At 46.2% G+C, this 18,430-nt stretch overlaps 2 protein-coding genes across 2 annotated transcripts in view; both read left to right on the top strand.

Moving 5' to 3' along the window:
• The window catches only part of LOC139372956 (general transcription factor II-I repeat domain-containing protein 2-like), a 979,173-nt gene that overhangs the window by 818,499 nt on the left and 142,244 nt on the right, over window positions 1-18,430 (top strand). The window lies entirely within an intron of this gene.
• Window positions 1-18,430, top strand: part of LOC139372424 (semaphorin-5B-like) — a 107,724-nt gene that overhangs the window by 70,588 nt on the left and 18,706 nt on the right. Inside the window, exons 12-13 of the mRNA XM_071112136.1 lie at window positions 12,669-12,786; window positions 13,650-13,834. Coding sequence (XP_070968237.1) covers window positions 12,669-12,786; window positions 13,650-13,834 — 303 coding nt within the window. The remainder of the gene's footprint in view (window positions 1-12,668; window positions 12,787-13,649; window positions 13,835-18,430) is intronic.

The raw sequence follows: 18,430 nt of genomic DNA, 5'->3' as shown, positions 1-18,430 counted from the left end.
TGTTATGACTATAATGACTACTGATATATAAGGTTTCTTACACTCCTGTAGCTTCCATAGGTTCCACATCCTGTCCACCTCTAACAGCCAATGCCATGACACCTCACCATACATACACAGTGTTATGACTACTGATATATGGGGTTTAATACATATTAGCATATCATTATTTAATATGTACATTCATTTATAATATATGCCATTTAGCCTGGCGCATTTATTCATTCACTCATGAATAACACCATACTTAATCTGCCATGTCATTACCCCCTGTTTATACTGTACAGATGCAGTCAGATATATTGGCACCAATGCATGATATATTGGCACCCTTGCATGATATATTGGCACCCTTGCATGATATATTGGCACCCTTGCATGACTCACCTTTTCTTCTCAAATAATTTCTTTTTTTGGGGGGGGGGGGGGGATTCTAACTGAAATTGAAAAAAAAATGATTGGCCTAGACTAAATTATTCAAAATTCTAATTAACTTGGTTGGAGGCAATGATTCTCATTTACTGTGTAATTTATCTCACCTGTGGTAAGTTGCAGGTGCCTGCAGGGTAAAATTAGCAATTGAACAAGTTTTGAAAAGAAAAAACAGCTCATTCTACTCGGTTGCACTCCTTTTGTAAAGTGCAATGTGTCAACATTTGGCCACATCTGTAAGTAACCAATCCAGCGGAGGCTTCCTGTAATTACATTTGACCTCTCCCGTTGGATGAACCCCTGCTAGCTCCTTGTGAACACTGCCCTCTGCCTCTCCCGGTGCTAGTGGGGAAAAAACTAATTTCCTCTGGTTCTGGCTGCAGACTGGAGCCAGTACAATGGCAGTCTGGGATGGTGTTGCAGTGCCAGCAGAGGTTTTCTGTGCGATCCATCACTCTCACCTGTCAGAGGGGAGGAGGGAGGAGGGGAACAGGAAATACATACAGTCAGGGAAAAAGAGAGAGGGAGAGAGGGTTGTCATTGTTGGAAAGATAGTGAACTGACCACCTCCCTAACTGACTGGACATAGATGGATGTTAATGTGAAAGGCATCCCATTACTACAATAGATTAAGTAGTTGTCATGGTGATTGCATGTGTCCTACCCCTAGCTTTTACTACATATTTTACATATCATCCTGTGTATTTTTTTATTTTATTTTTTTATTTCACCTTTATTTAACCAGGTAGGCTAGTTGAGAACAAGTTCTCATTTGCAACTGCGACCTGGCCAAGATAAGGCATAGCAGTGTGAACAGACAACACAGAGTTACACATGGAGTAAACAATTAACAAGTCAATAACACAGTAGAAAAAAAGGGGAGTCTATATATACATTGTGTGCGAAAGGCATGAGAAGGTAGGCAAATAATTACAATTATGCAGATGTAAAGGTAGAGATATTGGTGTGCAAAAGAGCAGAAAAATAAATAAATAAAAACAGTATGGGGATGAGGTAGGTGAAAATGGGTGGGCTATTTACCAATAGACTATGTACAGCTGCAGCGATCGGTTAGCTGCTCAGATAGCAGATGTTTGAAGTTGGTGAGGGAGATAAAAGTCTCCAACTTCAGTGATTTTTGCAATTCGTTCCAATCACAGGCAGCAGAGAACTGGAACGAAAGGCGGCCAAATGAGGTGTTGGCTTTAGGGATGATCAGTGAGATACACCTGCTGGAGCGCGTGCTACGGATGGGTGTTGCCATCGTAACCAGTGAACTGAGATAAGGCGGAGCTTTACCTAGCATGGACTTGTAGATGAGCTGGAGCCAGTGGGTCTGGCGACGAATATGTAGCGAGGGCCAGCCGATTAGAGCATACAAGTCGCAGTGGTGGGTGGTATAAGGTGCTTTAGTGACAAAACGGATGGCACTGTGATAAACTGCATCCAGTTTGCTGAGTAGAGTGTTGGAAGCAATTTTGTAGATGACATCGCCGAAGTCGAGGATCGGTAGGATAGTCAGTTTTACTAGGGTAAGTTTGGCGGCGTGAGTGAAGGAGGCTTTGTTGCGGAATAGAAAGCCGACTCTTGATTTGATTTTCGATTGGAGATGTTTGATATGGGTCTGGAAGGAGAGTTTAGAGTCTAGCCAGACACCTAGGTACTTATAGATGTCCACATATTCAAGGTCGGAACCATCCAGGGTGGTGATGCTGGTCAGGCGTGCGGGTGCAGGCAGCGAACGGTTGAAAAGCATGCATTTGGTTTTACTAGCGTTTAAGAGCAGTTGGAGGCCACGGAAGGAGTGCTGTATGGCATTGAAGCTCGTTTGGAGGTTAGATAGCACAGTGTCCAAGGACGGGCCGGAAGTATATAGAATGGTGTCGTCTGCGTAGAGGTGGATCAGGGAATCGCCCGCAGCATGAGAAACATCATTGATATATACAGAGAAAAGAGTCGGCCCGAGAATTGAACCCTGTGGCACCCCCATAGAGACTGCCAGAGGACCGGACAGCATGCCCTCCGATTTGACACACTGAACTCTGTCTGCAAAGTAATTGGTGAACCAGGCAAGGCAGTCATCCGAAAAACCGAGGCTACTGAGTCTGCCAATAAGAATACGGTGATTGACAGAGTCGAAAGCCTTGGCAAGGTCTATGAAGACGGCTGCACAGTACTGTCTTTTATCGATGGCGGTTATGATATCGTTTAGCACCTTGAGCGTGGCTGAGGTACACCCGTGACCAGCTCGGAAACCAGATTGCACAGCGGAGAAGGTACGGTGGGATTCAAGATGGTCAGTGATCTGTTTGTTGACTTGGCTTTCGAAGACCTTAGATAGGCAGGGCAGGATGGATATTGGTCTGTAACAGTTTGGGTCCAGGGTGTCGCCCCCTTTGAAGAGGGGGATGACTGCGGCAGCTTTCCAATCCTTGGGGATCTCAGACGATATGAAAGAGAGGTTGAACAGGCTGGTAATAGGGGTTGCGACAATGGCGGCGGATAGTTTCAGGAATAGAGGGTCCAGATTGTCAAGCCCAGCTGATTTGTACGGGTCCAGGTTTTGCAGCTCTTTCAGAACATCTGCTATCTGGATGTGGGTAAAGGAGAACCTGGAGAGGCTTGGGCGAGTAGCTGCGGGGGGGGGGGGAGCTGTTGGACGAGGTTGGAGTAGCCAGGCGGAAGGCATGGCCAGCCGTTGAGAAATGCTTGTTGAAGTTTTCGATAATCATGGATTTATCGGTGGTGACCGTGTTACCTAGCCTCAGTGCAGTGGGCAGCTGGGAGGAGGTGCTCTTGTTCTCCATGGACTTCACAGTGTCCCAGAACTTTTTGGAGTTGGAGCTACAGGATGCAAACTTCTGCCTGAAGAAGTTGGCTTTAGCTTTCCTGACTGACTGTGTGTATTGGTTCCTGACTTCCCTGAACAGTTGCATATCGCGGGGACTGTTCGATGTTAGTGCAGTCCGCCACAGGATGTTTTTGTGCTGGTCGAGGGCAGTCAGGTCTGGAGTGAACCAGGGGCTATATCTGTTCTTAGTTCTGCATTTTTTGAACGGAGCATGCTTATCTAAAATGGTGAGGAAGTTACTTTTAAAGAAAGACCAGGCATCCTCAACTGACGGGATGAGGTCAATGTCCTTCCAGGATACCCGGGCCAGGTCGATTAGAAAGGCCTGCTCACAGAAGTGTTTTAGGGAGCGTTTGACAGTGATGAGGGGTGGTCGTTTGACTGCGGCTCCGTAGCGGATACAGGCAATGAGGCAGTGATCGCTGAGATCCTGGTTGAAGACAGCGGAGGTGTATTTGGAGGGCCAGTTGGTCAGGATGACGTCAATGAGGGTGCCCTTGTTTACAGAGTTAGGGTTGTACCTGGTGGGTTCCTTGATGATTTGAGTGAGATTGAGGGCATCTAGCTTAGATTGTAGGACTGCCGGGGTGTTAAGCATATCCCAGTTTAGGTCACCTAACAGAACAAACTCTGAAGCTAGATGGGGGGCGATCAATTCACAAATGGTGTCCAGGGCACAGCTGGGAGCTGAGGGGGGTCGGTAGCAGGCGGCAACAGTGAGAGACTTATTTCTGGAGAGAGTAATTTTCAAAATTAGTAGTTCGAACTGTTTGGGTATGGACCTGGAAAGTATGACATTACTTTGCAGGCTCTCTCTGCAGTAGACTGCAACTCCTCCTCCTTTGGCAGTTCTATCTTGACGGAAGATGTTATAGTTGGGTATGGAAATCTCAGAATTTTTGGTGGCCTTCCTGAGCCAGGATTCAGACACGGCAAGGACATCAGGGTTAGCAGAGTGTGCTAGAGCAGTGAGTAAGACAAACTTAGGGAGGAGGCTTCTGATGTTGACATGCATGAAACCAAGGCTTTTTCGATCACAGAAGTCAACAAATGAGGGTGCCTGGGGACATGCAGGGCCTGGGTTTACCTCCACATCACCCGCGGAACAGAGAAGGAGTAGTATGAGGGTGCGGCTGAAGGCTATCAAAACTGGTCGCCTAGGGCGTTGGGGACAGAGAATAAGAGGAGCAGGTTTCTGGGCATGGTAGAATATATTCAGGGCATAATGCACAAACAGGGGTATGGTGGGGTGCGGGTACAGCGGAGGTAAGCCCAGGCACTGGGTGATGATGAGAGAGGTTGTATCTCTGGACATGCTGGTTGTAATGGGTGAGGTCACCGCATGTGTGGGGGGTGGGACAAAGGAGGTAACAGGGGTATAAAGAGTGGAACTAGGGGCTCCATTGTAAACTAAAACAATGATAACTAACCTGCACAACAGTATACAAGGCATATTGACATATGAGAGAGACATACAGCGAGGCATACAGTAATCACAGGTGTTGAATTGGGAGAGCTAGCTAAAACAGTAGGTGAGACAACAGCTAATCAGCTAGCACAACAACAGCAGGTAGAATGGCGATTGATTAGGCAGAGAGGGTCGGATTAACTACACACAGAGCCTAAGTGCGGCTGGGGCCGACAGATAAAACATAAACAAGCAGAATGGATTACCGTGATTAATGGACAGTCCAGCATGCATCAGCTATGTAGCCAAGTGATCAGTGTCCAAGGGGCAGCGGTGGATGGGGCAGGGAAGCTGGACTGGCGAGTGTTATCCAGGTTAGAAAACTAACAATGACCAAATAGCTTGTAGCCAGTTAGCTGGTTAGCTTCTGGAGGTTCTTGAGTGTGTTCTAAAAATGTAAAGATAATAGCGGTTCCGTATCACATTGGGTGAGGCAGGTTACCGGAAGGTATAGACAAATTAAAAATCGAAAAGGGATAGAAAGTAAATATGGGTTCAGTGAGTGTTTGGGACGCGGCGATTCAGACGGTTAGCAGGCCTGTGCTAACAAGCTAACAGTTAGTAGACGGTGCTAAACACGGTAGCAGTTAGCGGACCGGGCTAAACAAGCTAGCAGTTAGCAGGCCGAATTTGCAAGCAAGGAGATAGCAAGGGCTAGAGAGTTAGCCTTTGGGGACGTCGCGATGGGGGTATCTGTTTATTCCTCTTCATGCAGTGACATCGATGGACCGGTCGTGGGTCTGGATATTGTAGCCCAGGAGCTCAAAATGTTCCGTTTGCGATGGGAATCCGGGGATGAAAAATAAAATAAAATAATAAATAGGTCCGTTATGCTCTGGTTAGAGTCGCGTTGTTCGAACTGGCGAGAGCTTTCCGAGCTAAAGGTTAGCTGATGACCGGTTAGCTGAAGACCGCTAGCAATGTTTTGCTGAAGCTGGTAGTTCGTTGGCTAGCTTCAGTTGAGGGGTTCCAGGTCCGAAGTAAATATAAATACTTTAGGAAAAATAGCTACGTTGGGTGAGGCGGGTTGCAGGAGAGTATTTAGAAGAAGTTGAGGTTCAGCAAAAAGTTTTAAAGATATGTGAAGAAAAAAACGAAAACAAACGATATATACAAGGGACACTACACGACAATACACGACAATACGTCCTACTGCTACGCCATCTTGGATCTTCTTATTAACTGTGTAATAACCATCGGCATACCACCCTGTATCCCATATCCCATGTCTCTGAAGCTAAGATCCCAGTGCCCCAGGGCAGTGATTGGGGACATTGCCATGTGTAGGGTGACGTTTTTCAGATGGAATGTTAAACGGGTGTCCTGATTCTCTGTAGTCATTAAAGATCCCATGGCACTTATCATAAGAGTTGGGTTGTTAACCCCGGTGTCCTGGCTAAAATATACAATCTGGCCCTCATGGCCACCTAATCATCCCCTTAGCCACTCCCTTCCAACCCCATGTCAGGAACCACCTAGCCTAGCCACTCCCTTCCAACCCCATGTCAGGAATCACCTAGCCATTCCCTTCCAACCCCATGTCAGGAACCACCTAGCCTAGCCACTCCCTTCCAACCCCATGTCAGGAACTACCTAGCCTAGCCACTCCCTTCCAACCCCATGTCAGGAACTACCTAGCCTAGCCACTCCCTTCCAACCCCATGTCAGGAATCACCTAGCCTAGCCACTCCCTTCCAACCCCATGTCAGGAACTACCTAGCCTAGCCACTCCCTTCCAACCCCATGTCAGGAACTACCTAGCCTAGCCACTCCCTTCCAACCGCATGTCAGGAACTACCTAGCCTAGCCACTCCCTTCCAACCCCATGTCAGGAACTACCTAGCCTAGCCACTCCCTTCCAACCCCATGTCAGGACCTACCTAGCCTAGCCACTCCCTTCCAACCCCATGTCAGGAATTACCTAGCCTAGCCACTCCCTTCCAACCCCATGTCAGGAACTACCTAGCCTAGCCACTCCCTTCCAACCCCATGTCAGGAACTACCTAGCCTAGCCACTCCCTTCCAACCCCATGTCAGGAACTACCTAGCCTAGCCACTCCCTTCCAACCCCATGTCAGGAACTACCTAGCCTAGCCACTCCCTTCCAAACCCATTTCAGGAACTACCTAGCCTAACCACTCACAACCCCATAAACCCCAGTGTGCCACCAGGTTACGTTTTCTCTCATTATACTCTGTGTTCTGAATGGCATCTGCGTGTGGCGACATTTAGGCTCTACAGACCAGCGTTACGAGCTGCGTATGGAGACATTTCGGCTCTACAGACCATAGTTACGAGCTGCGTATGGAGACATTTAGGCTCTACAGACCAGGGTTACGGACTGCGTGTGGAGACATTTTGGCTCTACAGACCAGGGTTACGGACTGCGTGTGGAGACATTTAGGCTCTACAGACCAGGGTTACCGACTGCGTGTGGAGACATTTTGGCTCTACAGACCAGGGTTACGGACTGCGTGTGGAGACATTTTGGCTCTACAGACCAGGGTTACCGACTGCGTGTGGAGACATTTAGGCTCTACAGACCAGGGTTACCGACTGCGTGTGGAGACATTTAGGCTCTACAGACCAGGGTTACGGACTGCGTGTGGAGACATTTTGGCTCTACAGACCAGGGTTACCGACTGCGTGTGGAGACATTTAGGCTCTACAGACCAGGGTTACCGACTGCGTGTGGAGACATTTAGGCTCTACAGACCAGGGTTACGGACTGCGTGTGGAGACATTTTGGCTCTACAGACCAGGGTTACCGACTGCGTGTGGAGACATTTAGGCTCTACAGACCAGGGTTACCGACTGCGTGTGGAGACATTTAGGCTCTACAGACCAGGGTTACGGACTGCATGTGGAGACATTTTGGCTCTACAGACCAGGGTTACCGACTGCGTGTGGAGACATTTTGGCTCTACAGACCAGGGTTATGGACTGCGTGTGGAGACATTTTGGCTCTACAGACCAGGGTTACGGACTGCATGTGGAGACATTTTGGCTCTACAGACCAGGGTTACGGACTGTGTGTGGAGACATTTCGGCTCTACAGACCAGCGTTTGACTTGCAGCCACACAGGGAAATATTGTATTACATGCATAATGGAGGAGAGCCCTCTCTTACTAGCAGCTTGCTTAGTGTAGTAGCTATAATCCTATCATCTATGGTAGTTATTGGCCAAGTGGGTTTAGCTAGTGTGTTAGCCTCTTAATATCTCAAAGAGCTCCTTGGTTATCTTCTCCATAGCAGAACTGTGAGGAGAGTAGAATGGGGAAGCGGTTAACTGTGAGGAGAGTAGAATGAGGAAGTGGTTAACTGTGAGGAGAGTAGAATGAGGAAGTGGTTAACTGTGAAGAGAGTAGAATGAGGAAGGGGTTAACTGTGGGGAGAGTAGAATGAGGAAGGGGTTAACTGTGAGGAGAGTAGAATGAGGAAGTGGTTAACTGTGAGGAGAGTAGAATGAGGAAGGGGTTAACTGTGAGGAGAGTAGAATTAGGAAGTGGTTAACTGGGGTGAAGCGCGATGGAGGCAGGGTTTGGGGGGAAAGAGGTAGAGACTGGGATTGGTGGGAAAAGGGGTAGAGGTTGGGGTTGGGGGAAAGAGGGGTAGAGGCTGGGGTTGGGGGGAAGAGGAGTAGAGACTGGGGTTGGGGGGAAAGAGATAGAGGCTGGGATTGGTGGGAAAAGGGGTGGAGGCTTGGGTTGGGGGAAAGAGGTAGAGGCTGGGATTGGTGGGAAAAGGGATAGAGGCTGGGGTTGGGGAGAAGAGGAGTAGAGGCTGGGGTTGGGGGAAAGAGGTAGAGGCTGGGATTGGTGGGAAAAGGGTAGAGACTGGGGTTGGGGGGAAGAAGAGTAGAGGCTGGGGTTGGGGGGAAGAGGAGTAGAGGCTGGGGTTAGGGGGAAGAGGAGCCCGGGGTTGGGGGGAAGAGGAGCCCGGGGTTGGGGGGAAAGAGGTAGAGGCTGGGATTGGTGGGAAAAGGGATAGAGGCTGGGGTTGGGGGGAAAAGGGGTAGAGGCTGGGGTTGGGGGGAAAGAGGTAGAGGCTGGGATTGGTGGGAATATGGGTAGAGGCTGGGGGGAAGAGGAGTAGAGGCTGGGATTGGTGGGAAAAGGGGTAGAGGCTGGGGTTGGGGGGAAGAGGAGTAGAGGCTGGGGTTGGGGGGAAGAGGAGCCCGGGGTTGGGGGGAAGAGGAGTGGGGGTTGGGGGGGTGGAGTGGAGTGGAGTGGAGGCTGGGATTGGGGGGAAGAGGACTAGAGGCTGGGGTTGGGTGGGAAGTTTTCTACAATAATGTAGGGGCTTTATTGGGGTTTTCCTCCCAGGATAAATACACAAACACAACAGCACGCACACACACACACACACACACACACACACACACACACACACACACATAATAATTTGTGTAACACACACACACACACACAATGACCATACCCCTTCCCATCCCTCTTAGACAACCGTTATTTACTGTAGTCTGTAGCCGCCAGCCCGTCAGCAGGGTGATCAACACAGTGGTTGTTAGATAGTCTCTCTCCCGCTACCTGCTAAACTGATATTACTGCTGATTATCAGGAACTGATCTGTCAACTGTTTATTGCAGGGGAGTGTTTTGTTGGTCGCGCTCCCTATACAGAATACCAATAAGTCCTAGGTAGGCTGGTGTTAGTGCAGTTATATTCCATTCGTCAGATTGTAGATGGCTTACTAGACTTTACCGTGAAACGCTTCCACAATGTTGACACACTATCTCTTCCGTTCCATAATGTAAGGCAGACAGACAGTCCATTGGATGGCTTTATCTAGGGAAATATTGAGATATTGATTACTGGTGATCGATAGATGGAGATGTTGATTGCTGGTGATTGATAGATGTACATATTGATTACTGGTGATTGATAGATGGAGATGTTGATTACTGGTGATTGATAGATGGAGATGTTGATTACTGGTGATTGATAGATGGAGATGTTGATTGCTGGTGATCGATAGATGGAGATGTTGATTGCTGGTGATCGATAGATGGAGATGTTGATTACTGGTGATTGATAGATGGAGATATTGATTACTGGTGATTGATAGATGGAGATGTTGATTGCTGGTGATCGATAGATGGAGATGTTGATTACTGGTGATTGATAGATGGAGATGTTGATTACTGGTGATTGATAGATGGAGATGTTGATTGCTGGTGATCGATAGATGGAGATGTTGATTACTGGTGATTGATAGATGGAGATGTTGATTACTGGTGATCGATAGATGGAGATGTTGATTACTGGTGATTGATAGATGGAGATGTTGATTGCTGGTGATCGATAGATGGAGATGTTGATTACTGGTGATCGATAGATGGAGATGTTGATTGCTGGTGATCGATAGATGGAGATGTTGATTACTGGTGATTGATAGATGGAGATGTTGATTACTGGTGATTGATAGATGGAGATGTTGATTACTGGTGATTGATAGATGGAGATGTTGATTACTGGTGATCGATAGATGGAGATGTTGATTACTGGTGATTGATAGATGGAGATGTTGATTACTGGTGATTGATAGATGTACATATTGATTACTTTAGATATATGGTGATATTTATTACTGGTGCAGCTTTATACTATCCCCTCTCCTGTCACATCATCTCTTTCTCCCTCCTTTCCTTTCCTCTCCTCTCACCTTCCTTCTCTCCATCCCTCTCTTGTGTACCCCCAGAGTGAGACCTTGTCTGGTAGACTGGGGGCTGTCGTGTGATAAACTGTTTCCAGAGTGGGGTCACTCAGTGGGAGATGAGGCGAGGGTTTGAGGGACAGTTAGGGGGTCTGGGGGGGGGCTTGTTAACCCCCCCACTGCTTAGCAATGTATTGTTGCTGTAGAGAGAGGCTCTCTGAACCTGGAGAAAAGAGCCTTCACTGGACTGGAAGCCCAAACTAACCCATCCCTGTTCTGACTCGGGTCTCACAGTGAAACGCTTATACTCCCAACCTCTCTCTCTCTCTCTCACACACACACACACACACACACACACACACACACACACACACACACACACACACACACACACACACACACACACACACACACACACACACACACACACACACACACACACACACACAATGACCATACCCCTTCCCATCCCTCTTAGACAACCATTATTTACTGTAGTCTGTAGCCGCCAGCCCGTCAGCAGGGTGATCAACACAGTGGTTGTTAGATAGTCTCTCTCCCGCTGCCTGCTAAACTGATATTACTGCTGATTATCAGGAACTGATCTGTCAACTGTTTATTGCAGGGGAGTGTTTTGTTGGTCGCGCTCCCTATACAGAATACCAATAAGTCCTAGGTAGGCTGGTGTTAGTGCAGTTATATTCCATTCGTCAGATTGTAGATGGCTTAGTCCCAAATGGCACCCTATTCCCTATGTAGTGCACTACTTTTGACGAGGGCCCATTGGTAGTAGTGTAATATATAGGGAATAGGGTGGTATTTGGGACTGACCCGTTGTCTTGCACAGATACAAGGGAACAGGAGATAGAAAGACAGCAAATAATCAAACAATCTATAAAAGGCTTTATAGAGCGTTCACAAAGTCTTCATAAGCACTACATAGGTCATAAGAAAAGTCACACTAGACTTTACCGTGAAACGCTTCCACAATGTTGACACACTATCTCTTCCGCTCCATAATTCAAGGCAGACACACACACACTGGCCTCTTGCTCTGTACATCAGCCTACTGAGTGCTCTGGGTCAACAGGACCTGTTTTCTCTGCTCCATCTGGGCCTCATGGAGCCACATAAACAACCAGGAAGAGAAGGACCCCTCACAGAGTCCTACATAAAGAGGCTGTCCTCACCTGTGCCTGTCACACAGGGTCCTACGGTAAAGAGGCTGCCCTGACCTGTGCCTGTCACACAGGGTCCTACGGTAGAGAGGCTGTCCTCACCTGTGCCTGTCACACAGGGTCCTACAGTAAAAAGGCTGTCCTCACCTGTGCCTGTCACACAGGGTCCTACGGTTAAAAGGCTGTCCTCACCTGTGCCTGTCAGACAGGGTCCTACGGTAGAGAGGCTGTCCTCACCTGTGCCTGTCAGACAGGGTCCTACGGTAAAAAGTCTGTCCTCACCTGTGCCTGTCACACAGGGTCCTACGGTTAAAAGGCTGTCCTCACCTGTGCCTGTCAGACAGGGTCCTACGGTAGAGAGGCTGTCCTCACCTGTGCCTGTCAGACAGTCTTATGGTAGAGAGGCTGTCCTCACCTGTGCCTGTCACACAGGGTCCTACGGTAAAGAGGCTGTCCTCACCTGTGCCTGTCACACAGGGTCCTACGGTAGAGAGGCTGTCCTCACCTGTGCCTGTCAGACAGAGTTGTATCTGTCCCATTATGGCGTCTGTGAGAGCACGGGCAGCACCAATTGAGGCCATCTCCATTTTGAAGTAGTCCACGTTCTTCTTCTACTACTTCTACTACTTGGTAAACACTAGAGTCCTGTACCAATTTCTATTTCTATGGGCTGCCCTGACCTGTGCCTTTTCACAAACACGTTGTCAAACAGCATTCCTAAGCTAGGGGGTTCCCTTCCCGGAGTCTCTGACAACTTTTTTTCATTAACAATCCTGGATTTAATGACTGAAATTAGCTTGTGTTTTTTCTGGAGCATACACACACTTAGCTGCAGTGAATCGTGCTGTATGGCACGGTGCCTTACTGTGGAGCATATGTCAGAGTATGTCCTTCTTGATGTGTCAACACCTCAACTAGCACCAGTCTGATACTGTATGAGTTCTATTGGGAGCTGTTTTCCTAGCTTTACGCTAACATATTGTTGAGTGAGTTGAGGTGTGAGGTGTTTTTTCTAGTGCTGTCCCTCTCCACTGACTGCTGTCTTTGTGCCCTGGGGTCCTACAGGCACTGCCTGGACGCCCGAGACCCCTACTGTGGCTGGGACCGTAAGCAGAAGCGCTGCACCACCATCGAGGACAGTTCCAACATGAGCCAGTGGAGCCAGAATATCACTGAGTGCCCGGTAAGGGTCACACACACACCTCATATCATATGTAACACACACACACCTCATATCTAACACACACACCTCATACTGTATGTAACACACACACACCTCATATCTAACACACACACCTCATACTGTATGTAACACACACACCTCATATGTAACACACACACCTCATATCATATGTAACACACACACCTCATATCATATGTAACATACACACACACCTCATATCTATCACACACACACCTCATATATAACATACACACCTCATATCATATGTAACATACACACCTCATATGTAACACACACACACATTTTGTTTTCATGAAATATCAGAACTTTTTAGAGTGTAAAAATGTTTGACCATTAAAAATCCTATTTTCCCTAACCCCTAAACCTAACCCTACTACCAACCTTAACCCCAAAAACCCCTAACCCTAACCTTATACCAAACCCTTAAACCTAAACCTAACCATAACACCAAAAGCCTGAATCTAACCTTTAAGCTTAAAATAGCATTCAGGTAAAATGTTAGTGTGTCCTGATAATGTTGGAAAACAAACAAACAAACAAACAAACAAACAAACACACACACACACACACACACACACACACACACATTAATTTACTTTCCCCACACACCTTCCCCTCTCTCCTACCACCTTCCCCTCTCTCCTACCACCTTCCCCTCTATCCTACCACTTTCCCCTCTCTCCTACCACCTTCCCCTCTCTCCTACCACCTTCCACTCTCTCCTACCACTTTCCCCTCTCTCCTACCCTTCCCCTTTGTCCTACCACTTTTCCCCATTAGCCACCATTCTGACCCAATCTCTGATTGGTCCCTTCTGATGCTGAACTCCTGCCCGCTCACAGGTAAGGAACCTGACCCAGGACGGTGGCTTCAGCCCCTGGGCGCCATGGCAACCCTGTAACCATGACGACAGGGAGGGAGCCAGCACCAGTTGCGCGTGTCGCTCACGCTCTTGTAACAGTCCAGTCCCTCAGTGTGGAGGCTCCAACTGCAAGGGCCCCACCATCCAGGTGGCCAACTGTTCCAGGTACTGTAGAGGAAGAAGACAAGGGATGCTACAGTCTACTATTCATCATTCAGTACCAAACATCATAACAGTTACTGACTTCCCAAAAGTGGAATAGTCATGACCGTCAGCAGAGTCAGAGTATGTTTCCTGGAGCTTTTGGGGATTATCAAGTCCCTCATTTGAGCACCTGATTCCCGTTTTTTGTTCCAGTTGGGCTGACGCGCGTTTGAGTCCGCTCTCATTCTATGTTTCCAGCATGTTAACAAACTGTCAGTATATTTGACAGAAGGTATTGTACATGTTGACCTTAAATGGATCTCTAGACAAAGACAAGTAGTAGCATGAGACTTCAGACCAGCAGCAGACAAGCACACGTAGACTCAGCAATGTTTGTTCTATTCTTGATGAGTTCTATTCTTCTGCTTTCAGAGAGTTTACATTAGACTTCCAACTACCAGACAGTGTTGACATGTTCTCAGAGGAAACTCAAGTACTAGAATCAGACCAGCAGCAGCAGCAGAGTCCAACTACCAGACAGTGTTGACATGTTCTCAGAGGAAACTCAAGTAGTAGAATCAGACCAGCAGCAGCAGCAGAGTCCAACTACCAGACAGTGTTGACATGTTCTCAGAGGAAACTCAAGGACTCCCTTGCCCTCTATTATTAGAGGTTTCCCTCATTAGGCAAAAGAGATTGGATTTATCTAGAGAGTGAGTTGAAAACCGAAGGACTGCCACCTCTCAGTATTTTTTGTGTGTGTGTGTGTGTGTGTGTGTGTGTGTGTGTGTGTGTGTGTGTGTGTGTCTTTACTATCCTTGTGGGGACCAGAAGTTCTCACAAGGATAGTAAAACAAGGAAAATTCAGACAAGTGGGGACATTTTGCCAGTCCCCACAATGAAAAAGGCTATTTTAGGCTTTGGGTTAGGATTATAATTAGGGTTAGGGGTTAGGATTAGGGTTGGTTTTGGGGTTTTGAATTGGACTCCATAAATTGTGTGCGTTTGTGTGTGTGTGTTATTAGAGAGATTACGCTCTTCACTGGTGGCTTCCTGTTGCTTACTGTTCCTATGCAGGAGAGAGAGCTGCTGAAATTAAATGGTCTTTTACAGGAAGCACCAATTTAATTAGAAGGGAAGCTCCACCGGCCTGAAGCACTTAAACACATTAGGTGGATTTTTTTATGCCTCAGCCCAGTCAGCTTCCCAGACAAGCACACGTTGCCTCAGCAATGTTTGTTCTGTTCTTCTATTCTTCTGCTTTCAGAGAGTTTACAATAGACAAGGCTATTAGAGTTTACAATAGACTAGGCTATTAGAGTTTACAATAGACAAGGCTATTAGAGTTTACAATAGACAAGGCTATTAGAGTTTACAATAGACAAGGCTATTAGAGTTTACAATAGACAAGGCTATTAGAGTTTACAATAGACAAGGCTATTAGAGTTTACAATAGACAAGGCTATTAGAGTTTACAATAGACAAGGCTATTAGAGTTTACAATAGACTAGGCTATTAGAGTTTACAATAGACTAGGCTATTAGAGTTTACAATAGACAAGGCTATTAGAGTTTACAATATACAAGGCTATTAGAGTTTACAATAGACAAGGATATTAGAGTTTACAATAGACAAGGCTATTAGAGTTTACAATAGACAAGGCTATTAGAGTTTACAATAGACAAGGCTATTAGAGTTTACAATAGACAAGGCTATTAGAGTTTACAATAGACAAGGCTATTAGAGTTTACTATAGACAAGGCTATTAGAGTTTACAATAGACAAGGCTATTAGAGTTTACAATAGACTAGGCTATTAGAGTTTACAATAGACAAGGCTATTAGAGTTTACAATAGACAAGGCTATTAGAGTTTACAATAGACAAGGCTATTAGAGTTTACAATAGACAAGGCTATTAGAGTTTACAATAGACAAGGCTATTAGAGTTTACAATAGACTAGGCTATTAGAGTTTACAATAGACTAGGCTATTAGAGTTTACAATATACAAGGCTATTAGAGTTTACAATAGACAAGGCTATTAGAGTTTACAATAGACAAGGCTATTAGAGTTTACAATAGACAAGGCTATTAGAGTTTACAATAGACAAGGCTATTAGAGTTTACAATAGACAAGGCTATTAGAGTTTACAATAGACAAGGCTATTAGAGTTTACAATAGACAAGGCTATTAGAGTTTACAATAGACAAGGCTATTAGAGTTTACAATAGACAAGGCTATTAGAGTTTACAATAGACAAGGCTATTCGAGTTTACAATAGACAAGGCTGTGTCGTGACTTTACTATCATTAACTGAAGACTGATTGTTTTTTATCAAAGATTCTCTGTAATGAGTTATTACGCGATCAACTGATTAATCACGTAACTAATTAACTAGGAAGTCGGGGCACCAAGGAAAAATATTCAGATTACAAAGTTATCATTTCCTAAAATAACTTTTCAGATATTTTATCTGATCAATTAGTCTTCGAATTAATAAATTATTTACTTTACCTCATGTTAGTCTCATTCCAAACGTCGTAAATTGTTGGTTATCTGCACGAACCCAGTCTTCACTATGAGTCATCCATACATCAATTGTCTTAAATCATTTATTTATTACTAACTAAGTAATTCACAGAAATGCATAAACAAACAATCAAACAAGGTAAATGTAATGATAGGAGAATGTGCCCTAGTGGGCTAAACCGGCATGGCGGCTTGTTAGACAAAAGGGGAAGTGGGGGTCGACTAAGAAGTTACTATAAAGTGATAATTATAACAATTGAAATGCTAATCCTTTGCACATGAACGCTCACTCATTCGGGAACAATTGCAATCAATATATATATTTACGCTCAGTCTGTTGTCTTGATCGCTGGTGAAAAGTTCATTTATTTTGTAGAATTGTCCGTCTCTCGGTTGTGGTTAGAGGGGATAGTTCAGAGTGACATTCGTTATAGAATTAATGTTTTGGTGGTTGTCGTTCTTCGCGTTCAATGATACCGAATTCCTAGCTGCAGACTAGTAATTAATACCAAAGTTCTTATTCTGTCGGTATCAATAGTCTAAGAGTTTAACCACGTGGTATGGTTAAAAGATTCAGCAAGGGTCTACAATCTTTGTCCTCCTGATGGAGAAAAACATGTTCTGCAACCTTTAGCCATCTCGTAATTCGGTCTGCTGATCGAAAACCCGAGTGGGAGTTTTATTCGGAATGGCAGAAAAGGGCTGTCCCAGGACGTCTGACCCTAACTGGGCTCAGGGGCGGTCCAGGATGTCTGACCCTAACTGGGCTCAGGGGCGGTCCAGGATGTCTGACCCTAACTGGGCTCAGGGGCGGACCAGGATGTCTGACCCTAACTGGGCTCAGGGTCCTCTGATTTAGTTAAAATCCAATCCCCTTTTTGAGTTTTCCTTCATTAAACAGTCCAAAATCACATTGTAACATTGTGTAAACAGTATCATACTCACTCATTCATCTTATACAACAATTAGATGTACTAACAGATATAGCCCTCGGTTCTCCCCAGACCTGACTGCCCTTAACCAACACAAAAACATCCTATGACGTTCTGCATTAGTATCGAACAGCCCCCGTGATATGCAGCTTTTCAGGGAAGCTAGAAACCAATATACACCGGCAGTTAGAAAAGCCAAGGCTAGCTTTTTCAAGCAGAAATTTGCTTCCTGCAACACTAACTCAAAAAAGTTCTGGGACACTGTAAAGTCCATGGAGAATAAGAACACCTCCTCCCGACACTGTCACCACTGATAAATCCACTATAATTGCGAATTTCAATAAGCATTTTTCTACGGCTGGCCATGCTTTCCACCTGGCTACCCCTACTCCGGTCAACAGCACTGCACCCCCCACAGCAACTCGCCCAAGCCTTCCCCATTTCTCCTCCAAAATCCAGTCAGCTGATGTTCTGAAAGAGCTGCAAAATCTGGACCCCTACAAATCAGCCGGGCTAGACAATCTGGACCCTTTCTTTCTAAAATTATCCGCCAAAATTGTTGCCACCCCTATTACTAGCCTATTCAACCTCTCTTTCGTGTCGTCTGAGATTCCCATAGATTGGAAAGCAGCTGCTATCATCCCCATCTCATCTCTAAAGGGGGGGACACTCTTGACCGAAACTGCTACAGACCTATATCTATCCTGCCCTGCCTTTCTAAGGTCTTCGAAAGCCAAGTCAACAAACAGATTACCGACCATTTCGAATCTCACCATACCGTCTCTGCTATGCAATCTGGTTTCAGAGCTGGTCATGGGTGCACCTCAGCCACGCTCAAGGTCCTAAACGATATCATAAACACCATCGATAAGAAACAATACTGTGCAGCCGTATTCATTAATCTGGCCAAGGCTTTCGACTCTGTCAATCCCCACATCCTCATCGGCAGACTCGACAGCCTTGGTTTCTCAAATGATTGCCTCGCCTGGTTCACCAACTACTTCTCTGATAGAGTTCAGTGTGTCAAATCGGAAGGTCTGTTGTCCGGACCTCTGGCAGTCTCTATGGGGGTGCCACAGGGTTCAATTCTTGAACCGACTCTCTTCTCTGTATACATCAATGATGTCGCTCTTGCTGCTGGTGAGTCTCTGATCCA

This window comes from Oncorhynchus clarkii, chromosome 18 (genome assembly GCF_045791955.1).
Source record: "Oncorhynchus clarkii lewisi isolate Uvic-CL-2024 chromosome 18, UVic_Ocla_1.0, whole genome shotgun sequence".
Classification (NCBI taxonomy): Eukaryota; Metazoa; Chordata; class Actinopteri; order Salmoniformes; family Salmonidae; genus Oncorhynchus; species Oncorhynchus clarkii.
The sequence above is the reverse complement of the archived record's forward strand: the minus strand, read 5'-3'. Positions and strand labels throughout refer to the sequence as shown.